This window comes from Oncorhynchus masou, chromosome 32 (genome assembly GCF_036934945.1).
Source record: "Oncorhynchus masou masou isolate Uvic2021 chromosome 32, UVic_Omas_1.1, whole genome shotgun sequence".
NCBI lineage: Eukaryota > Metazoa > Chordata > Actinopteri > Salmoniformes > Salmonidae > Oncorhynchus > Oncorhynchus masou.
This window is the reverse complement of record NC_088243.1, coordinates 18,761,664-18,784,980: the sequence shown is the minus strand read 5'-3', so window position 1 is coordinate 18,784,980 and position 23,317 is coordinate 18,761,664. Positions and strand designations below refer to the sequence as shown.

Below are 23,317 nucleotides of genomic sequence, written 5' to 3'. Positions count from 1 at the left end.
CGAAATACAAAGCGAAACCCAGGCTACCTAAATACGGTTCCCAATCAGAGTCAACGAGAATCACCTGACTCTGATTGAGAACCGCCTCAGGCAGCCAACCCTATGTAACACACACCCCTAATCAGCTACAATCCCAATAACTAAAAAACCCCACTAAGAATACAACAAACAATAAACCCATGTCACACCCTGGCCTGACCAACTAATTAACTAAAACACAAAATACTAAGACCAAGGCGTGACATTTAAAAAATACATTTTTACACTATGGTTAGTTTTGAAAATCTCTGATTGAAAAGATGCTTTGTATTTTCCGTTAAATATACCCATGAATTCAGTTGGGTGTCATTCCAACAGTTCACTCTGTTTCTGTCAGCAACTAAATTAACTATAACTCTATTGTTGTATAAGCCACATCCTGCATTCTAAAATTAGAGAAGAATGGATTTTCAGAGACCAAAAAAAACAAAAAAATACATCTGCGATTTTTTGCACTCTGCAGGCAGGGATACTTTCACTTTCTAAAATCAGTTACTAAACCTGCCGTTCAAAATACAGAGCCCTGCTATTGCTGTATGCCGTGACCTAAAAAACAACTTGTCTTTGAACTTATTATCAGACAGATTCATATCATGATAAAACAATCTCCAGAACTAATCGTCCCAATTAGATAAAGCTTAGCTGCAGGGTAGGATGGAGTTGGTGTTCATGGTGGTGGTGGATGAAGTCTCTCACACTCCAGCTCTAGGCAATCTCCCCACTCCTTATCCCCCACATCCCCCCCTTTCCCCCCTATCCGTGGCCCCAGCTCCCTTGACCTTGGGGTCCCTGTCCTGCCTGGCAGGCCCTAGCGTTGATCCATTGCCATGCCAATGCAGCTACGGCCGGGCTCTGGGTAAACAGCAGCAGCTGGTTGCAATTGTGCTGTGTCACTGTAAGGGCATGTGTTGGCTCAGAACAGGAGTGAAGGGGTGGGGGAGGTAGGGTGGAGCGAGGCGGAGGGGGGACTGCAGCAGCGCCCCCACACACCCCAGTCATCTGTCTTCCTGTTCTGCTCTCTGCATACTGCTGAGAGCTCTAGAACTTTGCAGACTCAACGTTACTAACAGAGCTGAAAAACGACATGCAGACTCAACACACTGCAAACAGAGCTGAAAACGACATACAGACTCAACGTTACTAACAGAGCTGAAAAATGACATGCAGACTCAACACACTGCTAACAGAGCTGAAAAACGACATGCAGACTCAACACACTGCTAACAGAGCTGAAAAACGACATGCAGACTCAACAGACTGCTAACAGAGCTGAAAAACGACATGCAGACTCAGACTGCTAACAGAGCTGAAAAACGACATGCAGACTCAACAGACTGCTAACAGAGCTGAAAAACGACATGCAGACTCAACAAACTGCTAACAGAGATGAAAAACGACATGCAGACTCAACACACTGCAAACAGAGATGAAAAATGACATGCAGACTCAATCCTGCTAACAGAGTGGAAAAACGACATGCAGACTCAACACACTGCTAACAGAGCTGAAAACGACATGCAGACTCAACACACAGCTAGAAGAGCTGAAAAACGGACATGCAGACTCAACACACTGCTAACAGAGCTGAAAAACGACATGCTGTAACGGTTTTCTTGAGTCGAAGGAGAGGACCAAAATGCAGCGTGGCTATTTAGATTCATGTTTAATGAAAAAAGAACACGAACAGTACAAAAACAATAAACGTAACGAGAAAACCTAAACAGCCTATACTGGTGCAAACTAACACAGAGACAGGAACAATCACCCACAAAACCCAACACCAAACAGGCTACCTAAATATGGTTCCCAATCAGAGACAATGACTAACACCTGCCTCTGACTGAGAACCATATGAGGCCAGACATAGAAATAGACAAACAAGACATCCAACATAGAATGCCCACTCATATCACACCCTGACCAAACAAAACATAGAAACATAGAAAGCAAACTATGGTCAGGGTGTGACAGTACCCCCCCCCCTCCCCCAAGGTGCGGACTCCGGCCGCAAAACCTGAACTTATTGGGGAGGGTCTGGGTGGGCATCTGTCCGCTGTGGCGGCTCTGGTGCTGGACGTGGCCCCCACTTCACCATAGTCTTAGTCCGCCACCTTGTCCGCTTCCGTGGCCTCCTAACCACGGCGACCCTACTAAATGACCCCACTGGACTGAGGGGCAGCTCGGGACAGAGGGGCGGAAGCTCTGGACAGAGGGGCAGGGGCTGGCGGCCCCTTGCAGACTGGAGGTACTGGCGGCGCTTGGCAGACGGGTGGCTCAGGCGGCGCTGGGCAGACGGGTAGCTCAGATGGCGCTGGGCAGAGGGGTAGCTCAGATGGCGCTGGGCAGACGGGTAGCTCAGATGGCGCTGGGCAGACGGGTAGCTCAGATGGCGCTGGGCAGACTGGCGACTCTGACGGCGCTGGGCAGACTGGCAGCACTAGCGGCGCTGGGCAGACGTGTGGCTCAGATGGCGCTGGGCAGACTGGCAGCACTAGCGGCGCTGGGCAGACTGGTAGCTCAGATGGCGCTGGGCAGACTGGCAGCACTAGCGGCGCTGGGCAGACGGGTGGCTCAGGCGGCGCTGGGCAGACTGGCCACTCTGATGGCGCTGGGCAGACGGGTAGCTCAGATGGTGCTGGGCAGACGGGAAGCTCCGGCAACGCTGGAGAGGAAGGCTCTGGCAGCGCTGGACTGAGTAGTTCTGGCGCCTCTGGAATGAGGGGCTCTAGCGCCTCTGGACTGAGGGGTGGGAGCTCTGGCAGCGCTGAACAGGCGGGAGACTCTGGCAGCGCTGGACAGGTGGGAGACTCCGGCAGCGCTGGAGAGGAGGGAGACTCCGACAGCGCTGGAGAGGAGGGAGGCTCTGACAGCGCTGGACAGGCAGGAGCAGCTGTAGGGATGAAACGGAGAAACAGCCTGGTGTGGGGGCAGCCACCGGAGGTCTGGTGCGTGGAGGTGGTACCGGATAGACCGGACCATGCAGGCGCACTGGAGCTCTGCCCAGTTGAATGGTCCCGGTCGCCCTGCCAGTGAGCGAGGTGGAATAGCCCGCATTGGGCTATGCAGGCGAACCAGGGACACCATGCGCAAGGCTGGTGCCATGTAAGCCGGCCCAAGGCGACGCACTGGGGACCAGATGCGTAGAGCCGGCTTCATGGCACTTGGCTCGATGCCCACTCTAGCCCGGCCGATACGCGGAGCTGGTATGTACCGCACCGGGCTATGTACCCGCACTGGGGACACCGTGTAACATGGTGCCTGCCCGGTCTCTCTAGCCCCCCGGTAACCACAGGAAGTTGGCGCAGGTCTCCTACCTGGCTTCGCCATACTTCCAGTGAGCCCCCACCAATACATTTTTGGGGCTGACTCTCGGGCTTCCATCCACGCCGCCGTGCTGCCTCCTCATACCAACGCCTCTCCGCCTTCGTCGCCTCCAGCTCTACTTTGGGGCGGCGATATTCTCCAGGCTGTGCCCAGGGTCCTTTTCCATCCAACTCATCCTCCCATGTCCAGTACTCCTCGCACTGCTCCTGCTGCCGCTGCCTGTCACAACGCCGCTTGGTCCGGTTGTGGTGGGTGATTCTGTAACGGTTTTCTTTACTTGAAGGAGAGGAGGACCAAAATGCAGCGTGGCTATTTAGATTCATGTTAAATGAAAAAAGAACACGAACAGTACAAAAACAATAAACGTAACGAGAAAACCTAAACAGCCTATTTATTTATTTATTTTTAAATAATTTATTACATTCAATACCGTTCATTCTTTACAACTCATAATTTTCATTCATACTTCAATAATGGTATTTTCATTTAACTAAACAAAAACCCCAAACAAAACCTCAGGGGAGCATCTTCCCTCCCCGTCATCCTACAAATTACCTTTCACTATCTCCCCGTCCCTAATCTATCCCCTTACAAATCTAAATGACACCCAGCCCTAAACCCCCCTTCCACCTCTCCCGGGCAGCATGCTGCCCCCACTTCCTCTCCTCCCTCTTCATCCTCCCCCTCAAATCTCCTTCCACCCTCCTTACTATCCCTTCCACCCCCCAATCTCTCCCTGTCTTCACCATGTTCTGCCTGGCTTCCCACAGCCCCCGTTTAAAGAGACTCATGAGAAGCCAGAGCAGAAACCTGTCCCTATCCGTCCCTCTCGCTCTCCCTACACCTCTCTCTTACCTGGCCCATGTCAATACAAAATCCCCTCTTACCAAACCTAACAACACCCGTGCCCTAGCCCATACTACTCCGGCAAAGGCACAGTCCCAAAAGACATGGCGCACAGTCTCCTCCCTCCCACAAGAGGATCTTGGACAGGTGGGGGATTGCGCCAAACTATGCCGGTACATACAACGTACCGGCAGGCACTTGTGGAGGCTCAACCAATTCAGGTCCTTGAGCCTGTTGTCCAGGCCCCGCGCCTGCACTCCCTCCCAGACCACTGCCGAGATGCCCACTACAGGCGCCGGACTCCCTGCCTGTCTGACCTCCTCGTACAGGTGCCTGTGATCTAAACCTACTCGGGCAACTTCAACCTCAGGGTGCACACGCAACCACTTGGCCGCACGGCCAAAGTGCCACGCCAGCTGTTCCGCCCGAGGACCCGTATTAGACCACACCATTACGCTTCTCGCCTGATACGAGAAGACCACCCGCAGGAGGTAACCGGACGGGTGTATCACTGGATGTGCAAGCTCCGTTAACTTCTTGGTGACAGGGGGGCAGTATTGAGTAGCTTGGATGAATAAGGTGCCCAGAGTAAATTGCCCGCTACTCTGTCTCAGATGCTAATATATGCATATTATTGGTATTGAATAGAACACACTCTGTAGTTCCTAAAACTGTTTGAATGATGTCTGTGAGTATAACAGAACTCATATGGCAGTGAACCATCAGATCCTCCTCTCCACCCTCTCCACCCTCTCCACCCTCTCCGAGTTGGGCATCTCCGGTGCGGCCCACGCTTGGATTGCGTCCTACCTGACAGGTCGCTCCTACCAGGTGGCGTGGCGAGAATCTGTCTCCTCGCCACGCGCTCTCACCACTGGTGTCCCCCAGGGCTCTGTTCTAGGCCCTCTCCTATTCTCGCTATACACCAAGTCACTTGGCTCTGTCATAACCTCACATGGTCTCTCCTATCATTGCTATGCAGACGACACACAATTAATCTTCTCATTTCCCCCTTCTGATGACCAGGTGGCGAATCGCATCTCTGCATGTCTGGCAGACATATCAGTGTGGATGACGGATCACCACCTCAAGCTGAACCTCGGCAAGACGGAGCTGCTCTTCCTCCCGGGGAAGGACTGCCCGTTCCATGATCTCGCCATCACCGTTGACAACTCCATTGTTTCCTCCTCCCAGAGCGCTAAGAACCTTGGCGTGATCCTGGACAACACCCTGTCGTTCTCAACTAACATCAAGGCGGTGGCCCGTTCCTGTAGGTTCATACTCTACAACATCCGCAGAGTACGCCCCTGCCTCACACAGGAAGCGGTGCAGGTCCTAATCCAGGCACTTGTCATCTCCCGTCTGGATTACTGCAACTCGCTGTTGGCTGGGCTCCCTGCCTGTGCCATTAAACCCCTACAACTCATCCAGAACGCCGCAGCCCGTCTGGTGTTCAACCTTCCCAAGTTCTCTCACGTCACCCCGCTCCTCCGCTCTCTCCACTGGCTTCCAGTTGAAGCTCGCATCCGCTACAAGACCATGGTGCTTGCCTACGGAGCTGTGAGGGGAACGGCACCGCAGTACCTCCAGGCTCTGATCAGGCCCTACACCCAAACAAGGGCACTGCGTTCATCCACCTCTGGCCTGCTCGCCTCCCTACCACTGAGGAAGTACAGTTCCCGCTCAGCCCAGTCAAAACTGTTCGCTGCTCTGGCCCCCAATGGTGGAACAAACTCCCTCACGACGCCAGGACAGCGGAGTCAATCACCACCTTCCGGAGACACCTGAAACCCCACCTCTTCAAGGAATACCTAGGATAGGATAAAGCAATCCTTCTCTCCCCCCCTTAAATGATTTAGATGCACTATTGTAAAGTGGCTGTTCCACTGATGTCAGAAGGTGAATTCACCAATTTGTAAGTCGCTCTGGATAAGAGCGCCTGCTAAATGACTTAAATGTAAAAAAATGTAAAAAGGTGAAAACCTGAGACAAATTCAACCAGGAAGTGGGAAATCTGAGGTTTGTAGTTTCATTTAAGTGATTGCCTATCCAATATGCTGTGTCTATGGGGCCAGATTGCACATCCCAAGGCTTGCAGCAGATGTCAACAGTCTTTAGAAAGTTGTTTGAGGCTTATATTGTGGAAGGTGGTCGAATAAGAGCTGTTTCAACAAGTGGACTAGGCTGTGGCCAATCAGTTGTTCACTGTGCAGTCATGCGGGTGCGCCGTGCCTTCTTTTTCCTCTGTAATGTATAAGCTATTGTCCGGTTGGAATATTATTGAAGATTTATTATAAAAAAGACCCCAAAGATTGATTGTAAACATCGTTTGACATGTTTCTATAAACTGTAATGGAACTCTTTTGACTTTTTGTCTGGATTTTGCTCTCAACATTGTGCCTTTGGAAGAGTGAACTAAACGCGCAAACAAAACGCGCATTTTATTTGGACATAAATATTGACCAAACCACCATTTCTTGTGGAAGTGGGAGTCCTGGGAGTGCATTCTGACGCAGATCAGCAAAGGTAAGTGAAGATTTATAATGCTATTTATGACTTTTGTTGACTCCACAACTTGGCGGGTAACTGTATTGCTTGCTTTTGTGGCTGAACGCTGTTCCCAGATTATTGAATATTGTGCTTTTGCCATACAGCTTTTTTGATATCTGACACAGCAGTTGCATTAAGAACAAGTTTATCTTTATTTCTATGTAAAACATGTATATTTCATCAAAGTTTATGATGAGTATTTCTGTTATTTGTTGTGGCTCTCTGCAATTTCTCCGGATGTTTTGGAGGCATTTCTGAACTATTTACACTAACTCGGCACCCCGCTCCGACATATAATGTACGAATGCATCCTATGAACTTCTCCTCAAATCCTAATCGACCTAACACTCTGAATAGAAAATATCTATTCACGCGATCAAAGGCTTTCGCCTGATCTAGCACTGCTACCATTAAAAGCTGGCCTCTATCTTCAACCCAAGCGATGGAGTCCCTGATTAACTGTAGGTTCCATCTAATAGAGCGGCCCTCTACCCCGCACGTCTGATCCTCATGGACGACGTAGGGAAGGGCTGTACGCAACCGGTCTGCTAAAACCTTTGCAAGTAGCTTGTAATCTACGCACAGCATGGTCAACGGCCGCCAGTTGCCAAGGTCTGTTACTTCCCCCTTCTTATAAAAAAGTGACAGCATACCAACAGCCATTGATCCCCCCGGGACCTGCGTCTCAAGGATGGCCTTCAAGACTTTGAGGACCACTGGTCCAAGTATACCCCAAAACTTGAGATAAAACTCAGCCGGCAGCCCATCAATCCAGGCACCTTCCATTTTCCCATCCTCCTAAGAGCGCTCTCAACCTCTTCTAGTGAGATCTGGGCCTCCATCACTTCTCTAATGTCCTCCGGCAACCGCCTGGACAAGTGTTCTAAAAACACATTTCCCTGCTCTACATCTATTTCCCTTTCCTTAAATAAACCTTGGAAATGATCAGTTGTCACCCTGACCATATCCTCTGGTTCTCTAACTATACTACCATTTTCTTCCCTAACGCCATGCATTACCTTCTAACTCTGTCTGGCCCTAACAGACTTAAAGAACATAGCAGAACAAGTCTCATTGTGTTCTAGAAAGCCACTATGCGCACGCTCCAGGAAAGCTCGAGCCTTCCGCTCCTGCAACTCCCAGAGCTGCGCCTTTAGGGTTGCGGATCTCTCCTAGTCAAACGACCCGCCGAGGTTGCCTGCCTCGTACTCGAGTTCAATTAACCTTTGGATACGATCCACCTTCCTCCTCTCCTCCCTTTTTCCCTCTTACAATACCGTAATATAAAAGCCCTAATCCTCACCTTAACTAATTCCCACCACTCTAACACCCCCTCGCACATGGACCGGAGGCCTTCAAGCCTCCAAAAGAAACCAAACAAAGCGTCAACAAAAGCCTGCTCCTCCAGCACATCCCGATCTAACTTCCAGTACCCCCTATCAAAGAGGCAGACTGGCGATCCCACCTGCAGGAGCACCCCGTCGTGATCTGTAAAGAAAACAGGCAACAGCCGCCCAGACAACTTACCCAAAGACCTGGGTACAAAAATATAGTCGAGCCTCCGCGCAACCCCCCTGGAGTTGCGCCATGTAGGACCGGCCATTTTCGGAGTAGTGTGCAGGCCACCATCAACCAGACCATGGCAAGCCATTAGCCCGGTGATGGCGCCTGCACTGCTATCCCCCCCTATTCCTAAATCTGTATTAAAATCCCCCCCTATCACTAATTTCCTATTTGTGACACACAGGGGCGCCAGACAGTCCACCATCTCCCCCCTGTCTGCCACGACCTGTGGCCCATACACCACCACTAATCTAAATTTACAATCCCTTATCGTGACATCCACCCCTATAACCCTCCCGTGTATCACCACAAAAGAACCCTCCACTTTTACCTCCCTGTGCCCACACAAAATCCCTACCCCTGATGAGTGCACCCCCCCAATAACCCAAACCGACTCCCCCTTGTCCCACTCCCTCTTAAATCTACTAACATCCCCTCCATCCCTCAGGTGAACCTCCTGTAAAAAACAAAAATCAAACCCCACACCCTCCAAATAACTAAAAACCGCCCTCCTCTTGACAAAATCCCTTAAACCCCTTACATTTAAACTAACAAAAGTAAAATTAGACCCCATGAAAGAATAAAATAAAAACATGTAATACACTCAAATACTAAACCCAGACAGAAAACAGGAGACTCACCCGATGTTCCCCTGCTCCATATCTACCGGTGATAACACCATCCGTACTCCCGACGTCTCTTCCTGCATCTCGCCAACCCAGGATGCAGGAATAGTGTTTGGCTCCGGGGTGCCCTGCACCCTGGGTCTACTCCCACACTCCTCCCCCTCCCCAGCACTGCAGCTGGTTTGGAAAAAAATAGGGGAGGCTGAGTCCAAAAACAAAAAACTCCCCACCTCCTCCTGTACCCAGTCCTGGGTCTTGTTAGGTGTGTCCCCACCCAACAGAAGTTGAGGGCCTGGGGAAACCAGCAGCAACCTAGAGGTTTCTCCCAGCCCCATCGCTCTCTTGGCCATCCCCTCTCTCTCACTGTCGGCCAATCGCACCCTCCTCTTCACTCTCTTCTTTGGTGCTGGCGGCAGTGGAGAGATACCACTCTCCCCACCGCCACCTCCTCCACCATACCCCTCATCTCTTCCACCAGGGCACTTTCCCCCCATTCCACTTGCTCTTCCACCGTCTCCTTCTCCACCACCCCTCCCTCGCTTTCTTCTCTCCCATGCTCCTCCACTCGGTTGCCTTCTTCCGCCGCTTTTCCTGGTTCTCCTTCTCCCGTGCCTTCCGTTTCCTTCTCTCTTCCATCCGCCACTTCTTGCTCCTCCTCCTTCCTTGCGGCCTTCCCCTCTGGACCTGTACTCTAGTCATGAGGCGTGCTTCCTTCCCCTCCTCTTCTTCCCCCATCCCCCGCTCCTGCTGCCCCCCCAGCCGCAGACGCGTATGACCTCTGACGAGCCGGGCACCCCCGCCACAGGTGTGCTGACGAGCCACACCCGTGGCACGCCTTAGGCTTGTCACAATCCTTCGCCTCGTGCTCCCCAGATCCACAAAATCTGCATTTTCTTGTGCTGCACGAGGCGAAGATGTGGCCGTAGGCCATACAGCGCCTGCAAAATGGGGGCTGACGTGCATAAAACAACGTCCCCCTGTCAGCCCCTAGGGAGAACATAGCAGGAGGATGGAGGTAGCCACCATGTCCCTTTGGGTCCTCCCTGAGGAGGGCCTGGAAGCCTCTCCTCCCATTCCAAAACCCAAGGGAGTCTTTGAGGTGCCTTGCTGAGGAGATGTTATCCATGTATCTTCCCAGAAAGGCCCTCACCTCTTCGTCCTTAACGTATGGGTTGTAAAGAGGAATGTTGACAGTTACAACCCTAAAGTTGTTCCTCGCCAGGCTTGATATTTCATAGTGGCTCATTGGCCTCTCACCTCCCACTGCTCTTGCCCTTCTCAGGATATCATCATGTTTCTCCTCTGTATTTAGTGCCACGTCGTATGCTCCCTCCAACGAGTTGCCTTGGAAGCAAAACACGTCCTTCACCGTCAGCTTTAGAATCCCCATCAAGATTGTCTTTCCAAAAGTTTCCCGTCCTAAAGGCTCCAACTCCTTCTCCTTCCAAGCAAACCGAATCGTGTTGGCCAGCCCAATCCCAGGGACCGACCGTGTTGGTGGATTTTGCACCATCTCCGCAAGGAGAATGGTGCACCCGGCTCACGTTCTCTTCCAAAACCAGGAAAAAAAATAAATCCAAAGTGACTGAGCCTATACTGGTGCAAACAAACACAGAGACAGGAACAATCACCCACAAACCCCAACACCAAACAGGCTACCTAAATATGGTTCCCAATCAGAGACAATGACTAACACCTGCCTCTGATTGAGAACCATATCAGGCCAGACATACAAATAGACAAACAAGACATCCAACATAGAATACCCACTCATATCACACCCTGACCAAACAAAACATAGAAACATACAAAGCAAACTATGGTCAGGGTGTGACATATGCAGACTCAACACACTGCTAACAGAGCAGAAAAATGACATGCAGACTCAACACACAGCTAGAAGAGCTGAAAAACGACATGCAGACTCAACACACCGCTAGCAGAGCTGAAAAAGGACTTGCTTTCAGAGCCTAGGATCTCTGTTCAGTGCACAACAGGGGAAACCATCCATGTAAATTGGATGATATCCTAGGCCTAGGACACAGCAGTGTCAGATACACATGGAAATACAAATACAAATACTGCTTTCTTTGGTAGCAGGATACACATTCTTTACTCTCCTTTGAGTCAGATTTGATTCAGTTGTTTCAGTTTGGAGTTCTTTATTTCAGTGTCAAGCCTGGTTTGGAGCTTATTAGGGCTCACCTCTTCCCCTGCAGCTCCAGAGTAAACACGGGACCAAAGAGCCCAGTGAGCCACAGGCTAAGATGCAGAGGGACTCTCAAACACAACTGGCAGGAGACTGTAGATCTGAGGAGATAAAGAGAGAGATTTGAGGGTTGCGGAGGTGAATAATTCATGATTGTGGAGAAGGAGATTTTAGATGAAGCAGCGATTCTGTGTAGAGCCGGGACCTTACCAGTATTGCGATACTCATTAGTATCGTGGCAAGGAAACAAAACAGAAAGTGGTTGTAACATTTTTAGGAAAACAACCCTAGAGAGACAGACAGAAGAAAGCTGGGGTATTGGCCTGCAGCTGGGTTTTGATGTCTGGGTGGGCATGCCCATAGAAATGTAATTCTTAGAATGGGGACCCCCATTCCAGTGGGTGCTGAGGAAGCATTAAAATTGATGTGGTCTGAGGGGCTAAGTCCATCATAGGAACATTGTGTCTATGGGCATGGCTGGGTGGTGTGTGAGACTTGGTCTGGGCCTTGCTCTCTGTGTCTGCTGCTGAAGGACGTGAGTCTGAGGCATGGGCCAGTGGTGGGGATGGATGAAATGGAGGAGCTCACTAATGTTGCCTCGACCTCAGGGTTCAATTAAAAATTAAGCTTAGTCTGCTATAGTAATATGTAGCAACTTCACCATCAGCTCTCAAGGACATTCGCTTCTGTACCAGGACTTGATCCAAGCAAAAAAAATAATCCAATATGCCTTAATTTTTCCCAAAACGTAGAGGTGATTATACACTGTACATCGGTTTGAGGGGAATTGTATTTGTGATTGTTTGTTTGACAACCTTTCAAGCCCATAGTTAAAGAGATATAGCACACACATGCCGTAAATGACATCACTATCTTCAGATTAATAATTTACCCACATAGTCACTGGAGTTTCAATAGCCATATCAAGAAGGCAGTCAATATAGTATGAAGTGTTCTGCAATGTTTTAAGGCCTACTCTTGAGACAGATGGACCTTACATATCTAAGCCAGATATGATGGTGGTGGTTATTCTAGGAGTTCCTTGTCTAAGGCCTACAGTATGTTATGTTTCAGCCAAAATACTAATGCACCATAAGTGCTGCATTGGATGTTACAAGAAATGCCCCCCATCTCTCACAGGAAGCTATAGCCTTTTGAAACTTAAGGAGATAATAGTTATAGATCAGAAATAATGCCAAACATTGACCATTAGAAATCAGCATCATCACAACACAAAGCTACTGGGATTAATCAAGCTTTCTTTCCACTGTGAGACAGTTTCCTCGGCTGAACACTGCTTTCTATTCACATGCTGTGGCCTTCCTGGCAAATGCACAGAAAAAAACTTTTTAGTCTTGTTTCCTTCCACCTGTTAGCTAAAAGGACATATAAATATATGGATGTGACAGGTGGCTTGGTGGCTATAAGCAGCTACCTCCCTGTTTGCAATGTACACAAGCAGGGCTGACTGAGATTAAATGAAGGCGACAGACGATTTCTCTCAGGTGATCAAGGGTCCAATTGATAGTGAAGTCTCACCGACACCTTAACTTGCAGACAGAGAGCATGAAGACACCATTGTTGTGAATTGAACACAAAACACTCACTAACAAAGACAGAGTTGAAGCTGGTAGTAGCTGCAGCCCTTAGTGACCCCCCCCCCCTCCCCGCCACATAATACAAATGCAGCCTTAAGCACAACTGAATATCAAAGGGTTGTTGTGAGTTGTTTTCATTGAGGCACTACATTTTCCTGACTAATTTGTCATCTGTTTCAAACGTATAAAAGCATACGTTTTATAATGCAGACTAAGACCTGTTGCTGACAATGACAGAACCATTTGGATGTTGTGAGTTTTCTCCTGTACAGGCTGTACTGTAGTGTCATTGATGTTTAATACACGTGCATGGTGTTGTGCTGACAGGAATATATACAGTATAGAATAACATCCCATCCCCATCCTAAGAATTATACATTTTTGGGGGCATTTGTGAAAAAAATCGGTAAGAAGGAAGTTGCATGTCTATACTCTAGCAGCTTATAAGTGCATATGTTTCCAGTTCAACGTGGAAGGCTGTCATTAAGGTCTTTTAACATGAGTATCTCCCATAGGCAGCTGTTTCACGCCTTATGAAGGGCAACCTGTCGCGCAAGGAGGACTTCATACATTTATAACCCATACATACCACATACATAAGCAGTACATGAGTGTTTCATAACAACCACAAGACAACGAAAATGTCAACTTACTTATACAGTGCCTTCACAAAATAGTCATACTCCTTGACTTACTCCACATTTTATTGTGTTACAGCCTGAATTCAAAATGGATTAAATATATATTTTTCTCTCAAACATTTACACACAATACCCTATAATGTCAAAGTGAAAACATGTTTTTAGAATCTTTTGCAAATGTATTGAAACTGAAATACAGAAATATCTATTTACATAAGTATTCACACCCCTGAGTCTGTGTGGCGGTAGACTCAGACTATACTGATCGTGCAGGGTAGTTGAAAGAGAAGGCAATTACCTTATTGTTCTGAGGACAAGGAGGATGTAAGGACCAATAGTTAAGATTCTCAACCAACACTTAAATCAGATGAGAACACACTACTTACTGCCTGTTGCTAGGAATCATCACATCTATTTACAGGTTGTTCTTGTCAAGTCTGCTCTTGGAACTGATTTGAATTAAACCATTGGCTAATAAATACGTTCCCTCCTCTTTTTACTGCATCACTTGTGACAACAATGACACTGATGACACTGTGCGAAAGTTATATTGATTGACCTTTGACATGTAAGCTGCAAAGCACTGAGAGAGAAAAAAATAGAGAGAGAGAAAAAAATAGAGAGCGAGAGAGAGAAAGAGAGAGAGAGAGCGAGAGAGAGAAAGAGAGAGCGAGAGAGAGAAAGAGAGAGCGAGCGAGGCAATGAGCCTTTTGGCTCTGAGTCTGTTAAGTTTGTAACTAACTAGTTAAATAAAGGTTCAATAAAAAATGTAAAATAAAACTAAGGCTCTGATTCCAATGCCTTGTTCCTGTTCATATTGATAGATGCCAACCCAGAACTCTGGGATCCTGTGTGAAACAACTCCCACTTTCTTTTCAGCGTTGGTTGGGAGAGAATGCCCACTCTCACTAGAATATTTACACTCTGTTTCAGTGTGCCATCATCAAAACAACAGTGCGTATAACTATTAACAACACAATTTTAGTTTGAAGGATAACATGAAAATATGAACACTTAAGTGACAAAAACAATTGGACAAAGCTCCCTGAGCCTTCCAGCTCGCCCCTGGTGTTTAATGTCGCAACAATTGAAGAGGGACAGTTGAGCCCAAAACAGACCCAGAGAATGGAGCTTGGACTCTCAGCTTCACTGTTAAAGGCTATTGCATTATGATGACTAACAATAAAACAGCACAGCGATGTCTGGATTTCCAACTCAATGTAGAAAAGGCTTGTATAAAAGGGGTGATAACTGTGTGTCTGTCAGTTGTGAGGGACACACTTTCTTTGATACAATTTTTTTCAGAAACTTACTTCCTATCACATTTTTTTCATAAGATGCTTGATGCAGATATTTTACCTGCACATTACAACATGTACGTTGAACATCATCATGTACCATCATTGCATATGCATAGTTTATCTACTAGGGCTCTGTCAATCTTAATGGATAAAACCAAATCAGGTTGAAATTAACTGTACCTCCTGGATAGAACCAAATCAGGTTGAAATTAACTGTACCTCCTGGATAGAACCAAATCAGGTTGAAATTAACTGTACCTCCTGGATAGAACCAAATCAGGTTGAAATTAACTGTACCTCCTGGATAGAACCAAATCAGGTTGAAATTAACTGTACCTCCTGGATAGAACCAAATCAGGTTGAAATTAACTGTACCTCCTGGATAGAACCAAATCAGGTTGAAATTAACTGTACCTCCTGGATAGAACCAAATCAGGTTGAAATTAACTGTACCTCCTGGATAAAACCAAATCAGATTGAAATGTATTCTACAATGAATTTCCACTTCAATGACAAATGAATCATCAACAGAAGACACTAATGTGTATAGAACAGTATAAAAAATGTGTAGAAGTGCAGACTATGGTTGAGTGAGAGACAAGCTGTAGCGATTCACCCTTCCCTCTAAGTCAAGATAAAAGCAAGAGCTTAACAAACAAGGTTTTGCAAATCTGCCTAGAATCCACTAGCGGAGCATTGAAAGTAAAGCCTTAGGGTGAGCAGCATATTGTGTAGTATTAAAAACCTGCCGTTGAATTTCTCCAGAGAGCTGTACACTATTTTGAAAAAAAACAAACAAAGTTTGTCTGTCATATAAAACCCTCATGGAATATTATTGTAATTCACATGAATGTTACTGCAATTCTTCAGATGTGCATATCCCTGTAATAAACTTGCTATAACCATGTAATAACTTGGTTTGGCTCCACACTACAAGTAACCACAAAGATGTGTCAGTAGCCTACTGTAGGCTACTTGCAAAACTAGATGGTCCAACCTTATGTACGATTGAACAATGTAGGTTATTACATTCTCTACGTAGATGTTTATTCTGGTTGACAATGTGCCATCTCGTGGACATGATCCCTAATCACTGGTCTCTAATCACTATCACAAAAATAAGCCACCAAATATTCAGGCATTAGCGAATACTATTTCCAGACATGATTAATTCACACAATTACATAGCAACCATGCACGAGCGTCGCGCCCCTGCTTTGAGCCCTAATGGAAAAGTTACTGGAGAGAGAGAGAGAGCGAGTGGGTGAGAGCAGGATGTATCAGTCGCCATTACTGACTGGGATGAGAGAGAGAGGAGGGAGCAGGTCTCCGATTACACGCATACCACCAATTAAACTAAATATATAAACACAAACACATTTGGAATAGAAAGAGGATGCACGGAACGTTCCCCGTGAATTGCAGTGCACGAGCCGCTGAAAAATGGAATTTGCTGGAGTAAAATAATACACTTGGAATGCTACCGTTTTTCGTGGTCTCTGAGCTGGGAGCGACCATGTTAGGTAGGGGAATGTATTTGGAATGGACTGAATCGAATTTCTTCATTAGCTACACCCTGGATAAAATTGTCTGTGTCAAATAAATTCAATTTTTTTCAATTAAGGATCAAGGGACGTAACGAAATATTCCGGCAAGGTCATTCGTTTGTATTTTTGCGCTGAGTGAAATGTATTATTGTTCGACCAGCTACCACTATTTTGCTATCTAACTAGGCAGTGTTAGCTACAGCTAGCTAGTGGGCTAAGCTCTGCCAGAGACTACTCTGGAAGCAAGCGATTTTAGCTTAGGCCCTTGAGTTGGCTATACAAGTCATTCTTCCAACCAAATGCCATTGATGATGGGGTTATCATTGTCATAGTTTCTGATTACAATGGCATAACCTTTTAATGCATGGGTTATTATAATTGTTACCATGTGCAGATAAAGCAAACCACGTTTGCTAGCAACCTAATTGGAAGTGTGACAGTTTCACTTGCTGGACGTTTCTTGCTTGATAGTTCGCACGCAGTTAATGTTAGCTAGCTAGGACAGGTACATTAGCTAGCTAACTAATGAACCTCGGATTGTTGCAAAATGATAATTGTTACTGACAAGTTGTCCAGAGCAGCGTCGTGTTTTTGAATAACCTCTACATCTCGTGGTAGAGGATTGCTTTTGAGTTTTGATTGGTGTGCCTCCCTGGCAATGACATTCTTGGTTGAATACCATTATCATTCATTAATGACTGGGGTTTAGAAGGGCGCACCGTTCAAAACGTAGCAGATCAGAAAGAAATGTAACCACAGCCAGGCACTACAATGGTTTGCTAGTGATAGGCTACCTTCTCACCTGGGCAATACTAGTCACACGTCTCGATAATAACAAAAAATGCAGTAGATATGCAATAGCTAAATTCCTGTTTAATACTAGAAGCGCGGGACCGGTGTAACTACAGTATTATAAATCGGACGTCAAAACTGGACTGTTTGCTTTGTAAGATGTCATGATGGGGTGTGTTGCATGATTCTTAGGTGACGAACATGCGAAGTGCAACAAATAATAGCCAATATTGTTGTCAAAAGGTTCAATGATGACAGGTGCAATAGTTCTCTAGTAACATCTGCAACAATAGTATTGCTGGAGTAAACTGAAATAAAATCCATATTGAATGATGATGAATAGTAGGTTTCTGGAATTTGCTAAATAACTAAATTATGATCTTGTCTCCTTACGCTTTTTTCATTATTTCTAGGTCACTGCCTCCAAGTCTGAAGTTGCATAACATTTTTTTATCTTCTGCACAAATTGGATAAAACAGTTTTTTTTAATGGAATGGCCAATATCTGTGGGGGAAAATTACTCACTGACACTGAACAAGGAACTTATTTGTGACACACCTACAGACAGGATTTATCAAAATTTTTATTTGCATTTTATCACATTTTTTTTTGCAGGTTAACCTCTGTTGTAGGTTATTGCCTCATATGACTGACAGTCTCTAGAGCGGAAATAGCCTACTGTAACTGTTCAGATTGTATCATTAGTCCTGTGGACTGTTTGCAAAAGTTGTTCACTATAAAGGGAACACGGTGCCATTTGGTACGTAGACTATATTAGGCCTATATGATCTGTTTTTTGTGTGTTCCTATGTGTGTGTAGTTCAATTACACACTCTTTCTTTTTCAGGGAGGTCTTAATAATGGAGAACCAGCTGCCCTATCCCAGCTCGAGGATCTAGGAGGATACAGCGATTCACCACTAAAGGGAGAAAGCCATGAACGTGCACCAGCACCCTATCTAACCAATTGGAGTGGAATGATAGCTGTGCTGGTAGAAACCTTTCTTGAAATTGACAAAGCAATGACAGGGGGAATATAATGGCCAAGAACAAGGAGGCACGCCCCCCAACATATGCTGTTAGTGTTGTCGGCCTCTCAGGGACAGAGAAGGAGAAGGGCAATTGTGGCGTGGGCAAGTCCTGCCTATGCAACAGATATGTGTGTTCCAACGCTGACGGCTACTACACTGAGCACACTTCTGTGTTGAGCACAATTGACTTTGGAGGTCGTGTGGTGAACAATGATCACTTCCTCTACTGGGGTGAAGTGCCACACCGAAGCGATGACGGGCTCGAGTGTAAAATTCAAATCATTGAACAAACAGAGTTCATTGATGATCAGACTTTCTTGCCACATCGCAGCACAAACCTGCAGCCCTATAGTAAAAGGGCTGCAGCCTTCAAGCTACAGTCTGCTGAGAAGCTGATGTACATTTGCACCGACCAGCTTGGCCTGGAACAGGATTTTGATCAGAAGCAGATGGCCGATGGGAAACTGAACATTGACGGTTTTTTATTGTGCATAGACGTGAGCAAAGGCTGCAATAGGAAATTTGAGGATCAGATGAAATTTGTCAACAGCCTTTATTCTCAAATGGTCAAATCAAAAAAGCCCATTGTCATTGCTGCAACTAAATGTGACGAGTGCATGGAGCAGTATCTAAGGGACCTTCAGGTGTTCGCTGCAAGCAAAAAGAACCTCCTGGTGGTAGAAACGTCAGCTCGATCGAGAATCAATGTAGACCTCTGTTTTAACGCGTTGACCCAGCAGATGGACAAACCACGAGGCAAACCCAAAATCATTCCTTATTTGGAGGCCTATAAAGTTCAGCGACAATTAGTAGCCACAGTGTCCGACAAGTTTGAAAAGAGGATTGTACAAACCGTCAGAGATTATCACATAAGTTGGAAAACAGTGAGTAACATGTTGAAAAACCACCCCGACTATGAGGAATACATCAACTTGGAAGGCACCCGAAAAGCTAGAAACACCCTCAACAAGCACATCGAACAGCTGAAGCAGGAACATATCAGGAAAAGGAGGGAAGAATACTTCTCAAGCCTGCCAAAAATTCTCAATAACTTGCTCAACAACTTGGAAGAACTCGAGAACCTGAGCTGGTCGGAGGCTCAAAGTATCTTGAAGAGCAGGGCCGAGTTTCATTTCTGGTTTGTGGTGCTAGAGCACACTCCATGGGATGAGACGGACCAAATTGACAAAGTCAACGACAGAAGAGTGCCCTTTGATCTCCTTAAAACGTTGGAAGGGGAGAAGATTTTTCAGAACCATGTCCAGCATCTGTTCTCAGAGAAAATGCGGTTAGAAATGAAGAATAGATTCAAGAAGACATTGGATAGAGTCCATTTCATCAGCCCTGGACAACCCTGGGAAGAGGTCATGTGTTTTGTCATGGAGGACGAGGCCTACAAGTATATCAGTGAATCTGATCACAGGGATGTTTACAGCCAGCATCAGCAGGAAATAGTTGAAAGGGCCAAAGAGGAATTTCAGGAAATGCTTTTTGAACACGCAGAGCTGTTTTATGACCTTGATTTAAATGCCACCCCAAGCTGTGACAAAATGAGCGAGATCCACACTGTGCTCAATGAGGAGCCCAGATACAGAGCTCTGCAGAAACTGGCCCCCGACAGGGAGTCACTTCTTCTCAAGCACATCGGGTTCGTCTACCACCCCACGAAGGAGACGTGTCTGAGCGGACAGAGCTGTGTTGACATCAATGTCGAGCAGGTACTGGCTAACAGGCTAGTTCAGCTGGACCATGGTCGCTCTAATCTCTACTATAACAGTGCCAACATTGATAAAGTCAATTTGTGTCTCTTGGGAAGGGAGGGTCTCGCACAAGAACTTGCAAATGAAATCCGAGCCCAGTCCACAGACGACGAGTACACCCTGGATGGGAAAATCTATGAACTGCAGCTTCTGCCTGTTGATGTCAACTCAACATTGCTCTTTAGTCATACGTGGGCGTCGACCTTCAAACCTCACGGAATCTTCTGTGTCTTCAGCTCCATAGAGTCGCTAAATTGTATTGGCGACTGCATAGGGCGAATCAGGGCAGAGATTTCACAGAACAGGAGGGAGAGATACGCTCCGCCATTGCCATTCATTCTAATCCTAGCAAACCAGAGAGACAGTGTTTGCAAAAATATGCCTATATTAAGGCATCAGGGCCAACAGCTTGCAAATAAGCTACAGTGCACCTTTGTAGATATACCTTCTGCTACCTTTCCACGGAAGTTTAACGAGTTCCAAATTAAACAGGCTCTCAGAGGAGTATTAGAAGGACTAAAGCACAACTTTGATGTGATGAGCCCTCTGCCGTCCATCAAAGACATGTCAGAGACCGACTTGAGGATTGTTATGTGTGCCGTGTGTGGGGATCCATTTAGCGTAGACCTCATCCTCTCACCTTTCCTGGATTCACATTCCTGCAGCGCAGGGCAACCTGGCCAAAGTAACACTCTGATCCTCAACAAAATCATTGGCGACAGTCGCAGAAGAATACAGGTCACAGTCCTCTCCTACCACTCCTCCATCGGAATCAGGAAGGACGAGCTCGTCCATGGATACATCTTGGTCTACTCAGCAAAACGCAAGTCCTCCATGGCGATGCTCAGAGCTTTCCTGGCAGAGGTCCAAGATGTCATCCCTGTTCAAATGGTGGCCGTCACAGACAGTCAAGCAGACTTCTTTGAGAATGACCCAATCAAAGACCTCATGACTGAAGGAGAGCACATTGCTACAGAGATAACCGCCAAATTCACAGCTCTCTACTCTCTGTCTCAGTACCATCGTCAGACGGAAGTCTTCACGCCGTTCTTCAACGAGGTGCTAGAGAAGAAGAGCAGCATCGAGAGCGCCTTCATGTTTGACAGCTCTCGAGACTGCACGGGTGCGAGTGAAGATGTCTTCCCCCAGTCTCCCCACAGCCATTCCCCTGCTTACAGTTACTACCCTGACTCAGAGGACGACACTGAGGCTCCTCCGCCTTACAGCCCCATCGGGGATGACGTGCAGCTTCTTCCAACGCTTAGCGAACGTGGAAAGTGCAGGATCGATCTGGAGGGGAACGAGTACCCTGTCCATAGCACACCTATCGGTGACCAAGAGCGCAACCACAGAGTGCCTCCCCCGGTTAGACCCAAGCCTATACTATCCAAGCCCAACGTCAAGAAGTTGGACCCCAATCTCCTGAAGACCATTGAGGCTGGGATGAGGAGCAACAGACGACAACGCAGCCCCATGGCCCAAGGTGAAGACGTCGAGGCGTCCGACAATTACGCAGACCCCGTAGACACTCTCCTGAAATCAAAGGGCTTTACCGACAACATCTACGCTGTCCCGGAGGACACCCACAGCAGGACCCTCAAAATGCTCAACTCGTTTGAGGGGCTTCACGTCTCACACGGGGACGAGGAGAACGGCTTCGACCACAAGGCGCAGGCCAGCAGGAGGCCCACCAAGTATAAGCACCGATCCAAAATACTCTTCAGCAAAACCAAGATGTACCACAGACGTGTCCACTCCGACGTCAGCGATGATGAGTCTGGGCCGGCCATGCAGAAGAAGAAGAAGGGCAGGGCCCATCGGGGCAGTGAGGAAGACCCCCTGCTGTCCCCTGTGGACCCCTGGAAGGGAGGGATAGACAACCCTGCCATCACCTCCGATCCAGAGCAGGATGACATGAAGAAGAAAAAGAAGAAAACGCCAAAGACAAAGGAACCTAAAAAGGTAGGCATTCTGATTCATGATTATTATAACACAGATTCAGAATGGTCTGCTCTCATGATTACTATAACACAGATTCAGAATGGTCTGCGCTCATGATTACTATAACACTGATTCAGAATGGTCTGCTCTCATGATTACTATAACAGATTCAGAATGGTTTGCTCTCATGATTACTATAACACAGATTCAGAATGGTCTGCTCTCATGATTACTATAACACAGATTCAGAATGTTCTGCTCTCATGATTACTATAACACAGATTCAGAATGGTCTGCTCTCATGATTACTATAACACAGATTCAGAATGGTCTGCGCTCATGATTACTATAACACAGATTCAGAATGGTCTGCGCTCATGACTACTATAACACAGATTCAGAATGGTCTGCGCTCATGATTACTATAACACAGATTCAGAATGGTCTGCGCTCATGCATTGAAGAAAATCAATGTTTGAACTATCACACTGAGAGCAAATGTGAATTGTACTTTTTGTTGAATGTTGCAACATCACTTTCTCCTGGCCAAGCATGCACTCCCACTCCTTAGCAATTAACATGGGATATAACACAAGCAATGACAACACAATCACGGTTAAATATGACCACCATAGTTGAGGAGTGAGAGGAGAATTGGGTATCCCACTGTATTGTAGTCTGTTAAAGGCATTTGAAGGCAGGCAGGGTTCCCAGGGTGTGGAGGAAGTGCTCTGAGGCATGAATCAGTGGACAGCTTTTATGGTCCAAATGGCACCCTATTCCCAATATAGTGCACTACATTTGACCAAAGCCCTATGGTCTCTGGTCAAAAGTAGTACACTATATAGGGAATAGGGTGACATTTGGGACATAAAAGCTGTCCACTTCACATTTTCACTACAGTACTGCACAGTAGGTCCACACTCACAATGACGTTTCAAGGAGCTTGCTTCATTCTTCATTTTGTAAAATGATTTTGTCTGCACATAACAGGACAATCATACACAAATGTTTTGGTTGAAAGCCAAACTTCATATATTAGAATTGTGAATCGTTTTCACTACAGTAGCACCACTGCCATTAAGTATACTCTTGTTGTTTGAATATTTTGCTGTCTTTGATAATCAGGCAACAGAACATTAACAAAAAACTAAATGTTAGTTCTTGCAAGGTGTTTTACACTTTTCTTTTTCAATTAGAGATTACGTCTTGTGGGGAATGACAACTCTTTTGAAGAATTGAAATTGAAAGGATTAACTTTATTTCTGTAGTTTGTTTTGAAAACGATGCTATTATGTTTTCCTTCAATTCACAGCCAAAATCCAAGCCCACAAAGCCTTTGTACCCTCCCACACGGAGGAATTGGGAGAGCCACTACTTTGGTGTTCCCCTACAGAATCTGGTCACCCCGGACCGGCCAATCCCCTTGTTCATTGAGAAGTGTGTGGACTACATTGAACGCACTGGTAGGTTATTTTATATCAGTTCTCCCTGTGTGTGTGTGTGTGTGTGTGTGTGTGTGTGTGTGTGTGTGTGTGTGTGTGTGTGTG

At 46.7% G+C, this 23,317-nt stretch overlaps 2 protein-coding genes across 5 annotated transcripts in view; one reads left to right on the top strand and one right to left on the bottom strand.

Annotated features, from left to right (window-relative positions):
- Window positions 1–818: 818 nt before the first annotated feature.
- LOC135526929 (uncharacterized) lies at window positions 819–13,831 on the bottom strand. 4 transcript variants are annotated; one of them, XM_064955598.1, is made up of 4 exons: window positions 13,783–13,831; window positions 11,154–11,258; window positions 8,964–9,125; window positions 819–3,639 (listed from the first exon to the last, which is right to left on the bottom strand). In XM_064955598.1, exons 1-4 carry the CDS (start codon window positions 13,800–13,802, stop codon window positions 3,192–3,194), a joined length of 735 nt encoding a protein of 244 aa, XP_064811670.1. In that variant the 5' UTR covers window positions 13,803–13,831; the 3' UTR covers window positions 819–3,191. The 4 variants fall into 4 exon arrangements, 3 of the variants coding, with proteins under 3 accessions (XP_064811670.1, XP_064811669.1, XP_064811668.1); XM_064955597.1 differs by having other exon boundaries at window positions 13,695–13,812; XR_010453368.1 differs by lacking the exons at window positions 819–3,639; window positions 8,964–9,125 and adding an exon at window positions 9,742–10,544 and having other exon boundaries at window positions 13,695–13,812.
- A 2,144-nt stretch (window positions 13,832–15,975) lies between these two features.
- LOC135525662 (rho GTPase-activating protein 5-like) overlaps window positions 15,976–23,317 on the top strand; it is an 80,495-nt gene continuing 73,153 nt past the window's right edge. Inside the window, exons 1-3 of the mRNA XM_064953417.1 lie at window positions 15,976–16,220; window positions 17,884–21,788; window positions 23,083–23,233. Coding sequence (XP_064809489.1) covers window positions 18,075–21,788; window positions 23,083–23,233 — 3,865 coding nt within the window. The 5' untranslated portion in view covers window positions 15,976–16,220; window positions 17,884–18,074. The remainder of the gene's footprint in view (window positions 16,221–17,883; window positions 21,789–23,082; window positions 23,234–23,317) is intronic.